This window comes from Pogona vitticeps, chromosome 6 (assembly GCF_051106095.1).
Source record: "Pogona vitticeps strain Pit_001003342236 chromosome 6, PviZW2.1, whole genome shotgun sequence".
NCBI classification, from domain to species: Eukaryota; Metazoa; Chordata; class Lepidosauria; order Squamata; family Agamidae; genus Pogona; species Pogona vitticeps.
The window spans coordinates 87,327,241-87,347,605 of NC_135788.1; the positions used below are offsets into that span (position 1 = coordinate 87,327,241).

General features: G+C 42.0%; 1 protein-coding gene across 2 annotated transcripts in view; it reads right to left on the reverse strand.

Moving 5' to 3' along the window:
• Positions 1-20,365, reverse strand: part of FAM171A2 (family with sequence similarity 171 member A2) — a 45,629-nt gene that overhangs the window by 15,972 nt on the left and 9,292 nt on the right. For both annotated transcript variants that reach the window (XM_020798007.3, XM_020798006.3), the window contains exons 2-6: positions 10,692-10,919; positions 3,335-3,427; positions 2,009-2,167; positions 1,528-1,704; positions 506-622 (exon numbers count right to left, since the gene is read on the reverse strand). In XM_020798007.3, coding sequence (XP_020653666.3) covers positions 506-622; positions 1,528-1,704; positions 2,009-2,167; positions 3,335-3,427; positions 10,692-10,919 — 774 coding nt within the window. The remainder of the gene's footprint in view (positions 1-505; positions 623-1,527; positions 1,705-2,008; positions 2,168-3,334; positions 3,428-10,691; positions 10,920-20,365) is intronic.

Genomic DNA, 20,365 nt, shown 5'->3' on the forward strand with positions numbered 1-20,365 from the left:
AAATCTGAATTCTGTGTTTGCACATTTCAATTATAAGGGCAGTCTTGTAAAGCTAAATTTTATAATGTAACACCTTTTTTTAACAAACTTTTACAAATATTCTACTATTTCTAAATTAAAAATCAAGCTGCAACCTAATTTTAAAAGTTCAAATCAACAGAATATAAATTATTTTTTTACAAGCAAATGTAAAAATTTACCATGTTGTTCCTATATGTTTTCCCCCTCCTTTCTCCTTAATCCCTAATGTATTCATTTTTTGCAGATTTTTAAATACATGTTACTCAGGGTAGGTCTGTATTGCACAAGCTGTCTGTGGAGTAGTTATGAAGAAAGCATTCTGCATAGTCAGAAGCACTCATTTTTCCAAAAAGCATGTATATTAAAGACTTCAATACAAACAGTTCCCCTAGATATGTGAAGAGGATACACCCATCGATCTGCTAATGCTGTTGTCAAAGGAAGCTTAGCGAGATACCAGAGACTTCAGTAGCAGTGCTCTTACCAGTTGTTGGGGACAGCATGGCAGCTGCCCAATAACCCAGCTGTTGAGAGACAAATGTCCAGTAAAGCTGGTTCCCTTCCTTGCGGATGAGGCCAGTCCCATTTCGGATCCACAAGCCTGACATAAGAGAAAACTACTGAATCAGAAGAAACTAAAAGACTACCTAAACCAACCCCCTGCCCCAAAGGAAGACAAACAGCCAGTCACTAGCCATAACTTGAAACACCTATAGAATTTATTTGGCAGGAAAATGCCATTATATTGCAGATAGTAACTGCACAGCAATGTGCTCTGGGTCATGGCCTGATCCAACATGTTTTGTAGTACAAGAACAGAAAAATAAGACGAAGGGGCTAGCAACCTAGGTGCACAATGTGGGTCTCCAGAAGTGGTCCTCCAGAAGTGGTCCTAATCCTAAGAGGCCCACTGAGGCCCATTAGGTCATCTCAGCACTTTTCTCCCAGGAAGAGACAGGATAAGAGATTCTTATTAAACCTAGCAAGAGCAGTGTGAACAGAAATGGACATTTTGACAGAACATTTCATTTATATTGCTCAAATTGGAGCAAGAAGGTTAAGAGCACACATAGCTGAATATGGTACTCCGGGGGGGGGGGGGAATGAATATATTCCCACACCATTTTGTTATGAATGATGGGCACATTCTTGTGGTGGAAAGGATGATGTGACATAAGCAACAGAAATTCAGCAGCTAACTCAAAACACTTTCACAATCAGAAAGAATCCCCTCCTGGGAACCATTTACAGACATGGCATGATTCTTGCTCATCTCCTATCTCACTAATGGACTCTTATATGCACCCAGGTGGTTTTGTGGCCCTGCACAGTGCTTGGATCCATGGGTAAAGAGGAAGATGTTTGGATACTGGAAAATGGTTAATGTTCTTCCTGTGTCGGGCATTTGCTAAATAAAGCAGTATTGTTCTTGTCTTACATGCCTGCAATTATAGACTATAACTACAATTAAGCAGCCCAGGTCCATTAACAATTTCACCCACTCACCACTCTTGAGATCAAAGCGCCAAGCTGGCACACTAGTGGATGCTGCAGCAACTGTGTCTGGTGGGAGTGGAATAGAGAGGTGGGCGGGGCCTGAGAGCTGGACCTCTGTCCCATTGCCGGTGAAGAGGTGAACGCTGACTGCAACGATAGGCACTAGCTCCATCCATGTGCTATTGACTGTGAAAAAAATAAAAACAGTTAGCCAAAGTGCTGCTTTCACCTCCAGAAACACCAAGACAATTTTGGAACTTGAGAAGGAAAACCCAAAAGCACTACACCTTCAAACAACAATGACTGTAATATTATAATAATGTTTTACTAAAAAAAAAGAGACCCAATCCCCCCAATCTACCACCATCATGGTAGATGTTTAATGTAGCCCAATTTTAATGTAGCTCCATCTCTAGTTTCCCAGCAATTGCTGCGTATTCCTCCATCCTTATCATTTCCCAACCAAATTTTGACCCCAGGTCCCACTTACCACTGCCATTGCTTTCTGCCCCAATGAAGGATGGGAAACCCCTCATGTCTGGCCCACTGCTGGCAGCAGTCAGAGAGGCCGACAGCTGGCTGTACGTGGAACTCCGGGGCAGGCGGGCAGACCTTCGCTGGAACTGTGCCCACGGCTGGCTCTTAGCTCCTGTAAAAATCAAAAGGTTAATGTCTGCCATAATCAGATGGTACTCAACAACAAGCTACAGCTCATCCTTTTCCTACCAGCATTTGAAGCCTCAGATTCTGCTTTCATGAGTAGGCCTCAGACCATTGCTATATAATGCAGTAATACCAATAAGTATTTATAAGTACATGTAGACTGGATTCCATTGGCCACTCAATAGCCATGGTCTGCTGTCTTGCCTGTATACAACTATACAGAATTCTCAGTAAAAGAGGTTGGCTTTCTGGCGGGGGGGGGGCACATTGAGATCCCACACCAAACCATCAGAATATTGGGAAAACTTCAGTTTATAAAAGTGAGAGGAACTCAACACTGTATGTAGAACTTAAGAATGAGAGTTTTCAGTGTTTACATCTACACAGATAGGCTTGAAAATATATTGAACAAGATAGAGGCTGAACTGACAAAATAACATGGAAATAAACCATGCAAGACAAGAAAAATGCTGATGACTTGCCTCATAGTCCAGTGCATGGCGACACCTCCCAGGCCATACACTGACATACTAGACTAGAAACCATTGACACTCTCCCATGAGGGACATCTAAAAGCTGAATACAAAGGGCATCCACTAACCTAGGTCTTTCATCCCCACTTGTCAGCACTGCCCCACATCTTAGTTCTGTGGACTCCTGTTCACATTACATCTTACAAAGAGTCCACCCTTCAGTTCCTTTTTTTATAGCCCTAGCAAACAACACCTCTGGCACTGACCTCACTGGCTCCCCTCTCCTATGTCCTAATCCAGTTCAACAGAATGCTCTATTCTGACAATCTCTATCCCAAATGCAGTCTGCAAAACAGGCTGCTACAGATCTCTATATAGATGTGCAGCATTTGTAAAGGACAGCTTTTGCCACTGTCCCTTGTAACTCTTGATCAACCCTTGGAATTAATATGCACATCACTGTAAGCAGTGGTCAAGAGCAACAAGGAAGGATGTGCAGAAAAAATGTTCTACAATCTTAAACAACTTCCATATCCCCTGTAGTCAGGAATGGCACCAGAAATTATAGCCAGTTTAAAAATAAGTGGTGGAAACATTCTGGCACTCTATGGCATCTTAACTGACTCCTGAGTGCCAGCTACATAGCCTCAATTTTTTAGCAATCAGATTTTGGGACATACCTGGAGAACCAAGAAGGATCTGTATCAAATCATCATAGAGGATAAGTGTTGCAGGGCGTTCTGGGAGAAGATAGAGGCTGACAGAGGCATAAACTAAAAATAAAAAAGGAAATCAGGAGAAAGAAAAAAAAACATAATTTCAAACTTTCCTTAGCAGGAAATGCTGTGTTAAATTCAGGAGACAGCCTGCCTTTGAGGCTGCTCCTGATCTATCACAGTGGTTCAATTTACACATAACAGCAAACTATAGTTTCCACTAACTCTAGTTCGAAATCCAAACCATGGACTGAACTTACAAATGGAAAACAGATTATCTTTGGTCGGGAATTGCTTGCATGCTTCTGTTTTCTGCCTACTTAATATTCCAGTCTTGAGGTGCCATAGCTTCTGGAAGTTGTATGGAACTATCGTTCAGCAATTCATGCCAAATCTTAAGTCATTGAAATTTATATCCCACTTTTAAATATACAATGGATGGCTTACAGTTAACAAAAGCATCCTAAAAGCTCAGGTTTATGATTCTGGTTTGCTGGTGAGATTGTAGTGTGTCAATTCTGACATCACAGCAAACTGTCTGAGACAGTGGACTTATCCATGAAAGCTTACCTCAAAATATAGCGGTTAGTTTTTAAGTTGCTACATTTTTGTCTTCTTTATTTTTTATTTTTATTTTACTTTGACCTGATACACATCAAAACGTAGTCCAGTTTCCTTAAGTCAAAGCTGATATTATATCTGATTGGGGCCATTATGCCTTTTCATCTCTCTAGAGAATTAGTCATTAGCAGACAACTTTGTTTACTCTTCTTCTCCCCTCTCTAGTTGAAATAATGACTATCAGCTGCAAGTAAATTACTTGCTGATGACTGAGGGTCCAACATAATTGGTGGAGATGGAGGAAAGCTTAATGGAAATATTAATGGTGGAATGGGAATACAGATTATATCTGCAAAAATATTGATTATTCCCTCCTAATAATTCTAGTTTTGCAATTGTTCCATCATGTGCCAATGCAAATCTTTACTAAAATCTGACACTGGATTTTCAAGCTCTGAATAAAGCTAACAGACATAATTTGTTATTCACTGAGCAAGTCCAGTCCTCCATGTCCCTCTCATTTTTAGAATCTTTCTTTTAAAAGAGTTTGTGAATTTCTACAAACCTAGGGGTCCTCCTGCAAGTCTGCCAATGACTTTCTCATAACTCATGGTTATATAAGTATCCGTACTTGGAGAATGGGTTTGTCATTTGAGCTACATAAGCTCAATGCGTACTACATAATCAGTCTTCCCCAAACTGGAGCCTCTGTAGTCCAACACATCTGAAGCATACTTGGTGGGGAAAATCTAATACAGTATATACATTTGCTAAAAATGAAGGAGAAGGGTGTGCAGACACAATATTTTAGTTTTACAATGGAAGTGGATATCAGAACCTGTCTGGTATATTAAAGTTGGAACTTTTTTAGTATTTAGGGAGCAAGATACTGTATATAGCAACAATAAAAATAGACATTCTGGCATCAGAATATGACAGTGTTCATCTAGGGTGTAGGAAACTATTGTATTCTGAACTGTTTTATTTCATACAGCAGTAAACAGACCCCAGGGAAAACATTTGAGTCTTATAGCTTGCTCATAATAATACCATTAACCCTAAATTGGCTTAATGTAAAACAAGTGTGCCTATTGGGTTATTTTCTTGCAGAATGCTAAAAGACATAAAAATAAATATCCAAATGTAAATAGGCAAAGAAGGAGTTTGTCCTGAAAATTCACAAATTCATTTTATTTAAGTTTTTCCGCATTTGGGAACAAGAAGGGAGTTCTTATTAGCCTTATGGGTTAGCGGCTTCTGAACAGGTTGAAAGCTGCATACCCCTTTGGCATTCTGCTTGAGCAGTCTGAATTGTTTCACCGAACAGTTCATGAATTAAGTGGGCTCCTCTGGCAGAGCATGTTCATGACCAACAAAAAGTTGAAGCCCAGGAGAGAATGAGTCACTCTGCCCCATCCAAGAAATCACAAAGTTTAATGAAAGAAAGAAAAATCAGACTCCTAGCCTAATAAAAGCTTTTAATAAACTCTATGGAATCTAATTGATCACTAATAAATAATCCAGAGCCTTTGGAGAGACTGCTACTTTCTCCACTGCACTGAGGGTTAGTGGGCTAGCTTAGGGAGTGCAACGCAGACCACATAACACATTGCTTATCCAGACAGAATATCTGTTGTGTGCATTGATGATACCAGTATTTTTTGTGCTATCCAGATAACACAAGACTCAAACTGCTACCAACTGTGACAGGGTGCACCAAAAAAATCCTGTTCTTCTGTGGTTTTTAAAGCCACCTCCAGGGGGTGGAGGGTTTTTGTACTGTTGGCAGATTTCAGGCAACAAGATCTACTTCAGTCGGAAGGTTTCAATTTAGCATTATTCCACTTAAAGAAGCCAGAAAAACACAAAAATCCACCACAGAAGCCCAGCAGAAGATCATTCCCAGAGCTTGCCCCATACAGTATTTTGAAAACAGTGAATTTGGAAGGCAGCTTCAAAATGATTATCAGCAAATGCTCATTGTGTTGGAAGATTTAAATTTAGCACAATTCCACTTAAAAGTCAAGCAGACTCCCCCACCCTGCAGAACAAAAAAGATCGTATTTAGAATTTCCTCCAGATTTTGAAAACAGTGGTTTTTGAAACCAACTATTCCCAAGGAGGATTAACACAGGATGTCTGCTGCAATCAGACCCTTCCGCTTTAATGTTAATTAAAGCAATGGAGGGAAAATATCTTGTAGACAAGATCATCTTAAATTTTTAAAAGGGCTATAATAAAGGGTTTCTTCAAACTGTTTTCGAAAGGACTTTTACCCAATCTCTTTAAAAGATGGTGATCTTAAGAAAGAAAAGTGGGCCAGTATGGCCAGAAATCCCAATAAGATTTGTGCTTAAGTGGCAACAACAGCACAAACCAGGGAGAAAACAAGTTCTCCAAATACTGTCTCTTCCACCAGTTCACAATTGGTCACTCAACACCTGCCTAGCACCTCTTGCTACCTGCTGAAAGAAATGTTGCAATGCAGCAACACTAAAACATGTCATGCAACCACAGCAACACATGTGCAATGGCATCACCTACAGTAGTGCACAATGTAAGCCACTGACCTCTCTGCGTACTAGGCTAGTCAAGAGTTCCCCCGAACACCATGCTCACTGTGATGGTGCCAATAAGATGACTACAACAGGCCAGTTTAAAAGCCACTGAGGTGTTGGCTTAAGAAGAATAGGAAGAGTGGGTGGAGAGATGCTATCACCCCACAGTGCCTCCCATATGTCACTCTGTTTAGTGGTAGGGCCAGCCACATATGGACACAATAACTCATCTGTGATCGGTTTCGTTTAACTCTCTGGGCAACTCCTCATTTTTGGTGGGAAATAAACTTGGAGATGTTTTAACAGTACTCATGTTCTTGTCTTTATTTGTTTCACAACTTTCAACTATATTGTTAATTGGATCAAAACATGTCAACTCAGGCAACAAACCATAACTAGGAGATATGAACTCTCTCCCAAAGTCCAAAGAGCTCACTGGGGTCCTCGGCCAAACCGTTCTTGGTCGGTAGGTCTCCGAAGGGGAGCACTCCTCACTGCACAAACCATTCTGCAGCATGGGTGCCTCGCCCAATCTCCTTCTTTGGGTAGTGTGTTAAATCTTGAGTCTGGTCTGATCACTTTTCTCCCTCTCCCCTGTCCACGCAGAAACACGATGAAGGTCCACTCTTGGGTCCCAATCACGGATTCTCCTTCAGCCTTAGGTCCAGGGCCTGGTAACAGTCCACCCACTTTTAGGTTCGGAAAGTCCTTCAATACGTCTTTGGTTTTCCGATATTCTTATTCACTAGGCCTCTCCTCCTCCTCATCTCCTTTTCCAATTCTGCCCCAAACCACTGTTCCCCTTGTACATTTATACTCTCCTCCCAGAGTGACAGTTTCTGCTCCTCCCCTTTTCCCTTTGCACTCTCTTCCACTAACAGATCTCCACCTCCCCTTTCTTTTCCTCTAACACGGTCTCCAACACGGTCTCCCCCTTTTCAGATGCATTCACAATCTTTCTTTCAGTCACATTCACGCCACTGCTTTCTGTCTCCTCTACCACGGCCTCTATCACCACGGACGGCTCACTCTTACTCACTTCTCCTTCACATCATCTCTCAAGATAGCTGTGAGTATGTGGGTGAAGCAGAGGTAAGATTTCACTGCAAACATTGTTACAGTAGTCATTTTTCTAGTTCCAGCTAGAAACAATGTGTTTTCTGCTTACATCAAAATATGTAACCCAGGCTAATCTGTCTTGAAAAAGTGATCATTTGGGACAAGTATGGATTGTTATGGTGAAAAATCTCGCTTCAAGGTAGAATGTTTAAATGTATGACTCTAGCAATTCTTCCCTCAGAGGTATAGTTCTAAGAAAGGTAGAGAATGGAAATCTTATTGCAGGTAAAGGTAAAGGTTCCCCTTGACATTTTTAGTCCAGTCGTGTCCGACTCTAGGGGGCAGTGCTCATCCCCTTTTTCACGCCGTAGAGCCAGCGCTTGTGCGAAGACAGTTTCCATTGCCACGTAGCCAGCGTGACTAGGGAACGCCGTTTTACCTTCCCACCGAGGTGGTACTTATTTATCTACTTGCATTTGCATGCTTTGAATTGCTAGGTTGGCGAGGAGCTGGGACAAAGCGATGGGAGCCCACTCCGTTGTGTGGATTCGATCTTACGACTGCTGGCCTTCTGACCCTGCAGCACAGGCTTCTGCGTTTAGCCCACAACGCCACCGCGTCCCTTATTGCAACATGCTTACAAATAAGATGTCGCAGCTCCTGCAAACATATCTCCTACCACAAAGAATAGGACCTCAAAGCAGGTTAGCTGATTATAATTAAATGATTCTACTCTTTGGGATTTATATAAGACTGGCCGCTCTTCCCTACAGATATTCTACAGTGAAATGCACATATGATGTGTAGACCCATAGTGTGCATAGATAAAGACATACTGACACTGGTAATAAGGTCACCTCATCGACTCACCCTGAGGTTTGGAAGCCTAAGTCATAGTCAGCGTATGGCACTATCAATAATATTTTGCCTATAGGCAGGAAATAAAAAGCAACTAGCCAAAACACATACACACACATATACAAATAAAGATCTGTATCTGTGTGTTTCTACCTACATTTCTGGACCAAGGGAACACTGGGGCAAAGGTCTGCACTTACATTTGGAGGATTTCTTTCCAGTTCATGTATCTGATATGCATATATATCATCCAGGTACATGAAGTGTATGCATATGTGCTGTAAGTGAACTGAAGATACACAGTGTTCATGGTGACTATTTGCTTGTTTGCATTGAGGTAATTTGTTATTTTTAAAAAGAGAGGTGCCAAGTAGCAAATCCTCCCAGTAGTCTCATCCTATTACCTAAATGCTTCTTGCCTTCCTGTTCCCAGAAATATGGATTAGTTGCAACAACTCGCTAGTAAAGCAATGGCCTCCTGTATCTTCTCAGAAGCATGCTCTGTTTTATCACTTGTTGCCACAGCCTAAGCCTCAGTCCTGATCTTAAAAACCAGTTACAACACTGACAACGACGTAGTAAACTCTTGGTAAAGTGAGTCTTCAGATTAGGGCCACTGTGAAACTCAGCAGCTGACTCTGAGATGTCAGAGAACTAATCCTGCAACTCCACTACACTGTCTAGAATGCTCTAGGGTTCACCTGAATTCCCCTGCCCTGGTATTATCTTGGAGATCTGCAGCACAAACCCTTTCCCAGGGGCATATGATAATAAAAAGGCATGCATCACACAAAACAGGAGTATTTTGCACAAATAACCAAAGTAGCTGACAACTAACACTTCTCTTCTCAGACCTATTACAAGTATCAAACTTCAGCATTCCAAAATCCCCACAGTGTAGCCCACTGGTTCTTAACCTTGGGTTACTCAGGAGTTTTGGACTGCAATTCCCAGAAGCCTTCACCACCAACTGTGCTGGCTGGGGTTTCTGGGAGTTGCAGTTCAAAAACATCCACTGGTGTAGCCAACCTTTTGTTGTTCTAGCAGTAGTAATACATCCTTCATTTTAAAGCAATTCATCTGCAAAATATCACCATGTGAAAACTATTCCGGCCAAAACCATAGAGGACGAACAAGCTTCTTCAATAGTTGGTAGTACTGAAATAATGTAGGATATGTCCTATGCTGGAAGGGGTGTGTGTCTTTGGCTGAGCACCACCACAATCAGGTACATCTCTACCATAAATGGGGAACACAGAGACTTCCCTCTTAATGTAGTAGGTGGGAGCCCATTTCAGCCGCTGCTGTTCAGACAGCTATTGGCCACTGTTTCATTGTCTCTATGTCTCCCTTGGCTTCCCACAAGCACCCGTCCACAGGTGGAGAGATTGCAACAAGATTCCACACACCATACCTAGTGCAACATAGATTGCAAGCCACAACAACAGCAAAATCACCATTACCACTAACTTAACCCTTCTGGGCCACTGTTCCTACACAGGTTACTTGATCAAAAGTTAATGTACATGTAAAATCCATGTTACATGTTCTCATTGGCTTATATGGCTTCAGAACGGGATTAATCAAGTTCACGGATGACAAGCAGAAAAATGGCTACTAGTCATAATTACTACATTGAACTTCCAAGTTCAAAGAAAATATACCATATATCACCAGCAGAAGAAAGATACGTCTTCTTCGTGGGCTTCCCAGATACATTTGATTGGTCACTGTTGAAGACAGGATGCAAGAAATACAACAGGGCAGTTCTTACGTTCACAAATTAAGTTTTTGTCATAACATTAGCTTTAAAAATTGGTTCCAAGCTGCAAATAAAAGTTCATTTTGGAACACAACTTTCAGAATCTTACAAGTGGCATGGCCACTTGCCATGCCACTTGTAACTACTCTCCTCTTGAGATGAGTTGTTAAATTACACCACACACTTGTGCATTCTTACCCTTATATGAAAATGGTGGGTGCTCAATGGAGTTGTGCAACATTAAGAAAACTGACCTGTCTAAGATTCTGGTGTCATAAATTATCAGAAAAACATGCTTAAAATATGAATATACTATTATTCTATAGAGGAAAAAAAGAACTATTTTCTCATTCCAATTTTGGAAGCACTGCATATTCTTTATATATTTCTGGAACAGGAGAAAGGACCCTAATAAAATGTTGCATACAATGTGCTTCCTCCCCTATTATTGTCCTAGAGCCACTCTTGACTGTGGTTTTCCAGCCACTCAGGTTCCCTCAATCAACAGTCACCCAAAACTTACGTGGCAGTTTGTTGACACGCCAAGGAACAGAGTTCGTAACAAAGCCATGCTTAGAAGCTGTGACGAGGACCCAGGTACCCAGGCGATAGCTGATGGGGAGCATGCTAACACCCTCATTGTCAGTGGTGCCTGAAGCCATAGACGTATGGTTTCCATATGCTTCCACGGTGGCCTGAGGCAGTGGAGACAGGTCACCATTTTCATACACTTGAACCTTGATCACCACCTCTGCAGAAAAGAATGAGAGAGAGAAAAACATTTTGCATGAAAACCAAACATTCACAGATCTGGTAGCAATGGCAACTGCCCCTCTTCTTCTATCCAGCCCAAAACACCTTCTCTGAGATTTTTACACACTTAAGGAGACTCTGAAGATGTAAGAGTCTTTCCTCATTTTGTTCAATTGCCTAAAAACAAGAACCAGCAGTCCCAGGCACTGCTCAAGACTGAGCACCTCTTTTTAACCTTTTCCATATTATATCACAAACAGGAAGAGCTCTACCTCTCTCCCAACCTCTCTGTGGGACATGAAGAGAAAGATGTGATCACAAATTGAAGAGAGATAATAAGTTGAGCCAAAATAAGTTGAGCTCCTGATGCAAATTATTCTGCTTTCATGTGACTTGGAAACAAGTACAGCTTTCCATGAATTCAATTTGTTCCAGAGGCCCCAGCATAGTCAAACACATATTTATGGAAAATGGGCTTTAGACCTAGGAGAACTGGAAAAACACAAGAGAGCCAACAGGAAGAGCTCATGAGGAAGAGATTTTAATGCATCTTACCCAACACTTAGCAGTTCAGAAATATTGTACTGTATTATTCTATTTCCCCAGCCCAGGTTTGTCTCACTGTACTTCCAGTTCATTTCCTTGCGACTACTCAGTCTCCTTTTGGTCAAGCACAGATGGCTTCCAGCAGTCCAGTTCACTCCAGCAATATGCAAACAAGAGAACTGCTCTACTGGCTACATGCCTGACTGTTACATTCTTCCCACTCTGTATGCAAGTGGAAAGAAGAACTCTGGACAGAGGCTGAGTGAAACTCATTTGGTATGGGATCTCAGCTCCCCAATGACAAAGCAGTTCCAGCTGGAGGGAAGTTACTTTTGCTTGCATTCTCCATCAAAAGCTGCCTGAAAGATCTGGTATATCAAACATAAAATTTCATTTGTAACTCCCCACAACTACACAAATTCAAAGCAAACAAGCCCATAAAAGGTTGAATTTTAGAATATAGGAGCCTCACGACATAGCGGTTAAACTGCAGTACTGCAGCCAAAACTGCTCACGACCCAGGTTCAATCCCAGGTAACAGGCTGAAGGTTCACTCAGCTTTCCATCCTTCTAAGGCTGGTAAACTGAGTACCCAGCTTGCTGAGAAGGCAATGTATAGCCTGCATAATTAAACTGTATATCACCCAGAGAATGGTTTGAGTGCTATGGGGTGATATATAAGCAGTATGCTTTGCTTTGAATTTGAGTTAAATCACCCTCAGTGACAAGGGCCATTGTGATGAGGTGGGGGGGGGGGCAAACACAGCTCTCACAAGCCCTCTCTTTTCAAAAAAAGAAAATAAAAATGAGATGCATGATCCAGTTTTGAGAAGACAAGTGCCAGGGCAGGTAGCTGTAACTATTACCTTCATTATCCCTACATTACTAGGCATACATCTGATTATACTGCACTGGGGACAGATTAAGTCTCCAGAAATAGTGAAAGTGGCAATAGATACAGCTGCCTGCTCTAACACCAGTCTTCACACCACTGAGCTGATGGTAGGTGCAATCAAGTAACCTCAATGCTTTCAGTGCAACACAACAGAGATGCAAGCCAGAATGAGGTGGAGAGGACTTATTTTGGATATCCCTTATTTTGTTTGCCAACTGCCCTGCAAACAGGGTAGCAAGCTTTTTCCCCTCAATAACTTGGAAGAGTTCATTTATTTATTTATTTATTTATTTGGACAATGACTCGCAGAATGCTCCAGCCAGCACGGCCACAGGGAGATTATGGTAATCATTAGCAGGCATGACCGGGTCATGAGCCAGGCTGACTGGTCATCTCAAGCAATGGAGCATTTGATGGGTGTCAGTGCCTCTGCCACCATCCACTCACCATCCCCTGAGCTGAAGCCTCATTTCATCAAACCCCTAATCTGTGACACACCACTTCTTGGCCTGCTACTTGGATAATGTACAGTGGTGCCCCGCTTAACGATTACCCCGCTTCACGATGAAATCGCTTCACTATGATGTTTTTGCAATCGCTATTGTCATCGCAAAACGATGTTTCAAAGGGCTTTTTTCGCTTGACGATGATCGGTTCCCTGCTTCTGCTTCAAAAAACAGCTGATCGTCGGGTTTCAAAATGGCTCCCCGCTGGGCAAAATGGCTCCCCACTGTGCTAAGGACAGATTCCTCACATTACAGGCACCAGAAAATGGCCGCCCTATGGAGGATCTTCGCTGGACAGTGAGGTATTTCGCCCATTAGAATGCATTAACTGGTTTTTAATGCATTCTAATGGGTTTTTTACTTTCGCTTGACGACGATTTCATTGTACAGTGATTTTGCTGGAATGGATTATTGTCGTCAAGCGAGGCACCACTGTATTTGTTGTTTTTGTTTAGTTGTTAAGTCGTGTCCAACTCTTCGTGACCCCATGGACCAGAGCGCATCAGGCCCTCCTGTCTTCCACTGCCTCCTGAAGTCTGGTCAAATTCATGTTGGTAGCTTCAGTGACATTGTCCAACCATATCATCCTCTGTCATCCTCTTCTCCTCTTGCCTTCGCGCTTTCCCAACATTAGGATCTTTTCCAGACAGTGTTCTCTTCTCATGAGATGGCCAAAGTACTGGATCCTCAGCTTCAGGATCTGTCCTTCCAGTGAGCACTCAGGATTGATTTCCTTCAAAATGGATATGTTTGTTCTCTTTCCAGTCCAGGGAACGCTCAAGAGTGTCCTCGAGCACCACAATTCAAAAGCATCAATTCTTCAGCAGTCAGCCTTCTTTATGGTCCAGCTCTCATTTCCATACATCACTACTGGAAAAACCATAGTTTTGACTATGCAGACTTTTTGGCAAGGTGATGTCTCTGCATTTTAAGATGCTGTCTAGATTTGTCATTCCTTTCCTACCAAGAAGCAGGCTTCTTTTAATTTTGTGGTTGCTGTTACCATCTACAGTGATCATGGAGCCCAAGAAAGTAAAATCTGTCACTGTTTCCATATCTTCCCCTTCTAATTGCCAGGAGGTGATGGGATCAGTGGCCATGATCTTAGATTTTTTTATGTTGAGCTCCAGACCATTTTTGCGCTCTCATCTTTCACCCTCATTCAGAGGTTCTTTAATTCCTCCTCACTTTCTGCCATCAGAGTGGTATCATCTGCATATATAAGGTTGTTGATATTTCTTCCGGCAATCTTAATTCTATCTGCTTCCTCCTCTCCCTCCCTCCTTGTGAAGGATGCTAAGTCAGCACACCTCTCCCCTCATCATGGCAGTTCAAGAGCTTGTGCTAACCATAACTGCTTTCCTAAACACTTTCAAGATCTGTTTTTTTGATGCTTCGTTTTCTTATCACTTGGCAACCCTACTTGCCAACTGTGTCCTTAGTGCCCCAGTATGCGTATCACAGGTTCTATAAGAGCTGCTCCTTTTCACACATCTCAACTATTTACACCTGTGGAAGCTGAGACAAAAATAAACTGCAAAAACAAACACAAAAACAAACATACTCTGGCACTTTTAAAACTAACAAATGTATCTTGTGGTGTGTCTGAAGACGGGAAGTGCAGTCCACAAAAGCTCCTACTCAGATACTGTAAATATGTTAGCCTTAAAAGTGCCACACTATTGTTTTTATTTTTGTGGGATTTTTCTAAACAAACTGACATGGCTACCTCTCTGAAAACAAACTGCAATGACCATCTGAGATCCGTAAAGGAAAAGTAGTGTGTCATGGCCCATTATGTTGGTATTTACACTGGTATGAAGTGAGTTTAAAAGCCTTTTGCTTATAGAATGTTTTTAAGTCACACATCCACTTTCCTTCTGAAGTAAACTGTGAAGCATGGGAGTAAATGGAAAGAAAAGTCTGTATTACTCACTTTGATAAATGTAAACCGTTAAAAACATAAACCGGAGGCACGGAGCCCTTGGTAAAAATACAACTTCTGTTAAAAATTCCAGTCAAGGAATATTTAACAGTATGGTAAAATACAGCAAGCTGTCAGCAATGCAACTCTGAAGGAAAGCACTGTTGTTTTACCCAAAAGGCATTGCCCTTGCTGTGTGCATCCCCCCCCCCCAAAAAACTGGCAATTTCTCACTGTCAAAGTGCTTGTGCCAGCCTGACCTCCACAAGATTCGGTGGAGCGCACTCCTGTCACCACGGCAACAGCCTCATTTGTCCTACAAAGTACACCCCTCCCTTCAAGTTGCATTCAGAACCAGAAAGCCACACGCAGGTTTTTTGCTACCCAACTGGATGTGAATAACCCCCTCTCTCGCTTGCAGCTTGTTACCACAGAAACCAGACCACAGAGCAAGGCCTAAGGCATATCCTTCCCTAGGCCTCTGGGTTACCATGGTGCTGATGCTGGCCAGAACTGTACCTTCTCTCTCAAGAATTGCTTAAAATCTCCTGCCCATTCACACACTTTCAACCATCTTCTATTCACCAGATGGGAGGCAATGTAGGTGTTGGTAAAACAATGGAACCTCTCTGTCACTCCCTCTCTTTCCATAATTTTACTGCATGTTTAAGCTGAAGTGAGAATACCTTCCATAATGCTGAAGCCTCCACAAGTCCTTCTAAGTAATCACAAACAAAGTACAACTTATTGGTCCACAAGGAAAACCCAGAATCCATGATCAGACAATACCTCTATCAGAACTAAACAAAAAGACATATAACTGTAAGCAAGCCTTCAAGATTTCCAGATGTCTTCATCTGGAGAGTTCAAAAGCTGCCTCACAATTTTGTGCATTTTTGGTTGATTATAATAAAGTGTGTTGCTTTCCTTTTGGTTTTGCTTCTTATATACCACCCTTAAAGAACTCTAGGCTACATATTGCCTCCCCAGCAAGCGGCGTTATTACTCATTTTACTGACCTCAGAGCGATGGAAGGCTGAGTCAATCTCAAGCCAGCTTCCTGGGACTGAACCCGCATCATGAGCAGAGTTTTGGCAGTTTGACCACTGTGCCACAAGGCTCATGCCTTGGGCAAGCAAAGGTATTGCTTAATTAAATGATTGACTGTAAATACATGAAGAGAACACAGGATCGCGAAAAATTAAATCAGAACAACCCACCAATTTAAAGGTGAGGTAACTGTGGTCTGAGGGTCATCTGTGGGCTCCAAGCTATTCCTTTATAAACTTGCAACTTGCTCTAGAGTCAAATTCCACTTCCTTTGGCTCTCATTTCACTCCTTTCTGGCCGCCACTCCACCCACTGCTGGCTTCACAAACTCTCTCAGATAATTCCCAAATGTATGCAGCTCTTTATAGAAAATGCAGTCCTCCACCCCAGCAGTCACTCATTGCCAATGCAGACAGCAAAAACTGGGTGGAAAATTCATATGCTTGAGTGAAAAGAAGTTTATGTAGACCAAACAGTGATTTGGGGCATGAGAGTTAATTTGAACCAGAACACAGTCTTACAATCCATGTTCAGCAATGGAGATTTGGTTCTAGAAAAAATATAACAACAGCAACTAATACAGACAGAAAATGTACTCCTTTAGGCCTGTACAAAACTATTAACACGGCTCCACCTCCAGGGAACAAAATAAAAAAGTGAGGATTTTTGAGCATGTACAGAGTTGATTCCTTCACTACTAGGGAGATACTGACATTTCTCATATAAATAATGTTTTTAAAGTAAGACCGAGTTTTTAGCTGCAAAAGCATAGCTAGAATAAAGAGAACTCCAACATCTCTCTCCTAGAAAGCAAAAATGTAGACAAGTCTTGGTCCCCGCAAGCAGAATACTCAAGACCAAAGAGAGGGTTCAATGAAGCTGACTGTGGTTGGAGAAAGAAGCTTTGTTTCCCACGCGGTGCAAACTTTTATCTGGGTCTCACTGTTCCCTCTGGTCAACTAACTTTCTCTACGATTCAAATATCTGAAAAGTCTCTTTAGAACAGGCAAAAGCAAGAGGAAAGACATAAAGTGCCACGACTGAGCTTTCAGCTCCCTAAAAAGATTATTTGTCTCCAGCCCTAACTGCTAGCACCCTGTCACGCAACCACCCAGATTCAGGTCATTTCCTAATGCCTTCCTAGTCCATTACTGCTCAAGCCACCAATCTCTCCCTTGCTTGCCCCAGGCATAGCATAAATGCTCTCCGATGCTCCAAATCCTGCACCTGTTTCTCCTTACTCACTCCCCAACCCTACACTCTACTTCAAGTACACAGACACAAATAGCATTTAAAGTTGAGTGTTTCCCAAATCCCAAACATGTAAATACCAACATGATGTTTCATTTACCCTTCCAAAGCTGCAACATAATTCTGTTTCATTGGCAAGAAAGTCATCTTGAAGAGACTTGGGTTCAGGTCCTACCTCTGCAATTGATAAACTGAGGCACCTGTTGTCCAGCACTGTGTGCTAGTCTGAATCCTATACAGTAATCCTATCCAGATACAGTGGACCCTTGACTTACAGACGGCTTGACTTACAGACTTTTTGAGTTACAGACTTCTCTGGCCGCAAAATTTAGGTTTGACTTGCAGCCTGAGAATTGACTTACAGACCAGAAAAAAACCAAAATGGAACAAAAACGGCCTGTTACGGGATTAATCGGTTTTCAATGCACTGTAGGTCAATGGAGACTTGACCTACAGACTTTTTGACTTGAGAACTGCCTTCCAATACGGATTAAGTTCTCAAGTCAAGACCCCACTGTATAGCAAAAGGCAATGCTTTACAAGGAATATGGACCATTTGTTTATTCAGGTGGGCAATCCTGGACCACCTGGTTATCACTCACATAAACCAATCTGGAAAGGGAAAATGTTCTCCAAAGTAAAGTAATTTGTCCAGAGCCATAAAAGAGGCACTTACTCTGAATCAATATTAAGCTTTCAGGTCTATTCTGAACATCAGAATAGAATACATTACATCTACAATAAAGTCAAAGATCTTCTGAAGGTGTTCAGAATGTCAGTGTTCGCCAAATACATTAAAAACAAATTTTCACTACACTTATGTAGGATTATGGAAGGAGGCATTTATGGTGTGCAGGTATGTGACATTTATTTACTTATTTATGCCAAACTTTTCTCCTTAAGAAGGACCCAAGGCAGCTTATATCATTAAGAGGCAATATTTAAAACTAAAAACAGGCAGTACATTGGGGCCTCGACTTACTGACATCCCTACTTACAAAAATTTCGACTTATAAAAAGCCCTGGCTGCAAAATTTTGCTTCTACTTCCGGCCAGAGCTTCCATTTACGAACACAAAAAGGCAGGGGGAAAAGGCGGGAAATTTAAATTTACTAACTGTTGGTGGCAAAGAGGCTGCTTCTTTGTAGCTCTTTCGCCCCAATGGTTAGGAAAAGGGATGTGGTTGGGGTGACCCAGAGCCAGAAGGCTTGAGCCTCCTGGGTGCTCTGGTGCTCAAGTCTCCTGGGTGCTTGGACAGCAGAGGCAGCAGTTGCCCAGTGCCGGGAGACTTGAGCTGGCTGGGTTTCTTTGGCCACTCGCCTCACGCTCACTCCTCACTGCCCTCTACCATTTGAATTTCCCGCCATCGTCCCACGGAGGGTGGCACGGAGCAAGCGGCCGAAGCGTCCCCACCAGACTCAAGCGTCCTGCCGGCAGCGGTCACAGCAGCAGTGGAAGCCTGGGAGACTGAGGAGGCTTCGAACTGGTAAGGTGCTGCTTTTTCCCTTTAAAAAACTGTTCTGGGTGGGGTTTGGAGGGTGGGCTTGGACTGGGGGGGTTATATTTCTGTGTTGTGTTGTTTTGTTTTTGGATTTGTGGTTTGTTTGTTTGTTTGTTTTTTGCAGTCCCAGCATGGGACTTGCTCTAATTATTTTTATTTATGGTACAGTGGTGCCTTGCTTAGCGATTGCTTCGTTTAACGATGAAATCGCTTAGCGATGACTTTTTTGGAGCGGTCTTACGCTCCGTTTAACGATGGTTCCTATGGGCGATTTTCGCATAGCGATGTTTGGGACCATGCTTCACATAGCGATGACAGTTTGGGTCCCCCTGTTTCGCTTAACAATGGTTTTGACAGCCTCATGTTGGCTGTTTTTTAAATGTTTAAAAATGTTTTTAAAATGTTTAGAATGCTTGAAATCATAAGTGCACTTAATAAACCTTTTGTTAAACTAATTTGACTTTGTTCAGACTCTTTTTAAATTTGTTGTAATTTTTCCCCCATTGAAATACATTGAATAGGTTTCAATGCATTTAGTTGGGGAACTGTGTTTCGCTTAGCGATGTTTCCTATGGCGATTTTCGCTTAAGGACGGCAATCTGTTCCCATTGGAACGGATTATCCGGTTTTCAATGCATTTCTATGGGAAACCGTGTTTCGCTTAGCGATGAAATCGCTTAACAGCAATTTTTTGGGAACCAATTATCATCGTTAAGCGAAGCACCACTGTATTTTTTTTTCCTTGGGCCGGAATGGATTAATCAGTTTTCAATGCATTCCTATGGGAAATGGTGCTTCAACTTACGAAAATTTCGAGTTATGGCCACCATTCCAATATGGATTAATTTCATAAGGCAAGGCACCATTGTATACAATACTTTTAAAAGGATCAAACACATACCACACTAAAAGACAGGAAACTATTTTTTCCAAGACTTGAATAAATTGCAAAAAGAGTAAAAGGGAATCATACCAGCTGGAAAGGAAAGACTAAGAATCGAAAAAACAGCTACTCTCCCTTAGGTCCCCTACAATACCTCCCACAATCACATACCCTGCTCTTCTCTTTATGATGACAGTTTCAGCATTTCACATCTGTTTAACAGTCACGGCTTCTCTCATGAGGAATTCAGGAATCTGACTTCCTAACTCAAGGAGGAAGGGATGAAATACCAAAAACATTAAAATACTTCAAGAGACTTTGCAAAGTAAAATGCTTTATAACTTAAAACAATAAGCCACAGCTGGGATCCTGCAACAAAATTATCTACTGTATCTCCAGCCCCTAAAAGGAATGTCTTGCTTAGGACTCCAGCCAGCCTGGAGAAGAAGCCTTGGAGTGTTATTGAGGACTAATAGAGGGAGAAGAATTTCTACATGGTTGTTGTTGTTGTTGTTGCTGTTGTTGTTGTTGTTGTTGTTGTTATGGGCCATCAAGTTGCCTCTGACTTATGGCAAACCAATGAATGAGCAATCTCCAAAATATCCTTTCCTCAACAGCTCTGCTCAGCTCTTGCATACTGGAAGCCTGTGGTTTCCTTTAGGGAATCAATTCAGCTTATATTTGGTTTTCCTCTTTTCCTGCTGCCTTCAGCCTTTCCCAGCATTGCCTTTTCCAGAGAATCCTGTTTTCTTGCTATGGGCCAATGTACCCTGTTTCCCCTAAAATAAGACCTAACCTGAAAATAAGCCCTAATATGATTTTGCAGGATGCTCGTAATATAAGCCCTAACCCCAAAATAAGCCCTAGTTAAGTGAAACCCCACCCTCC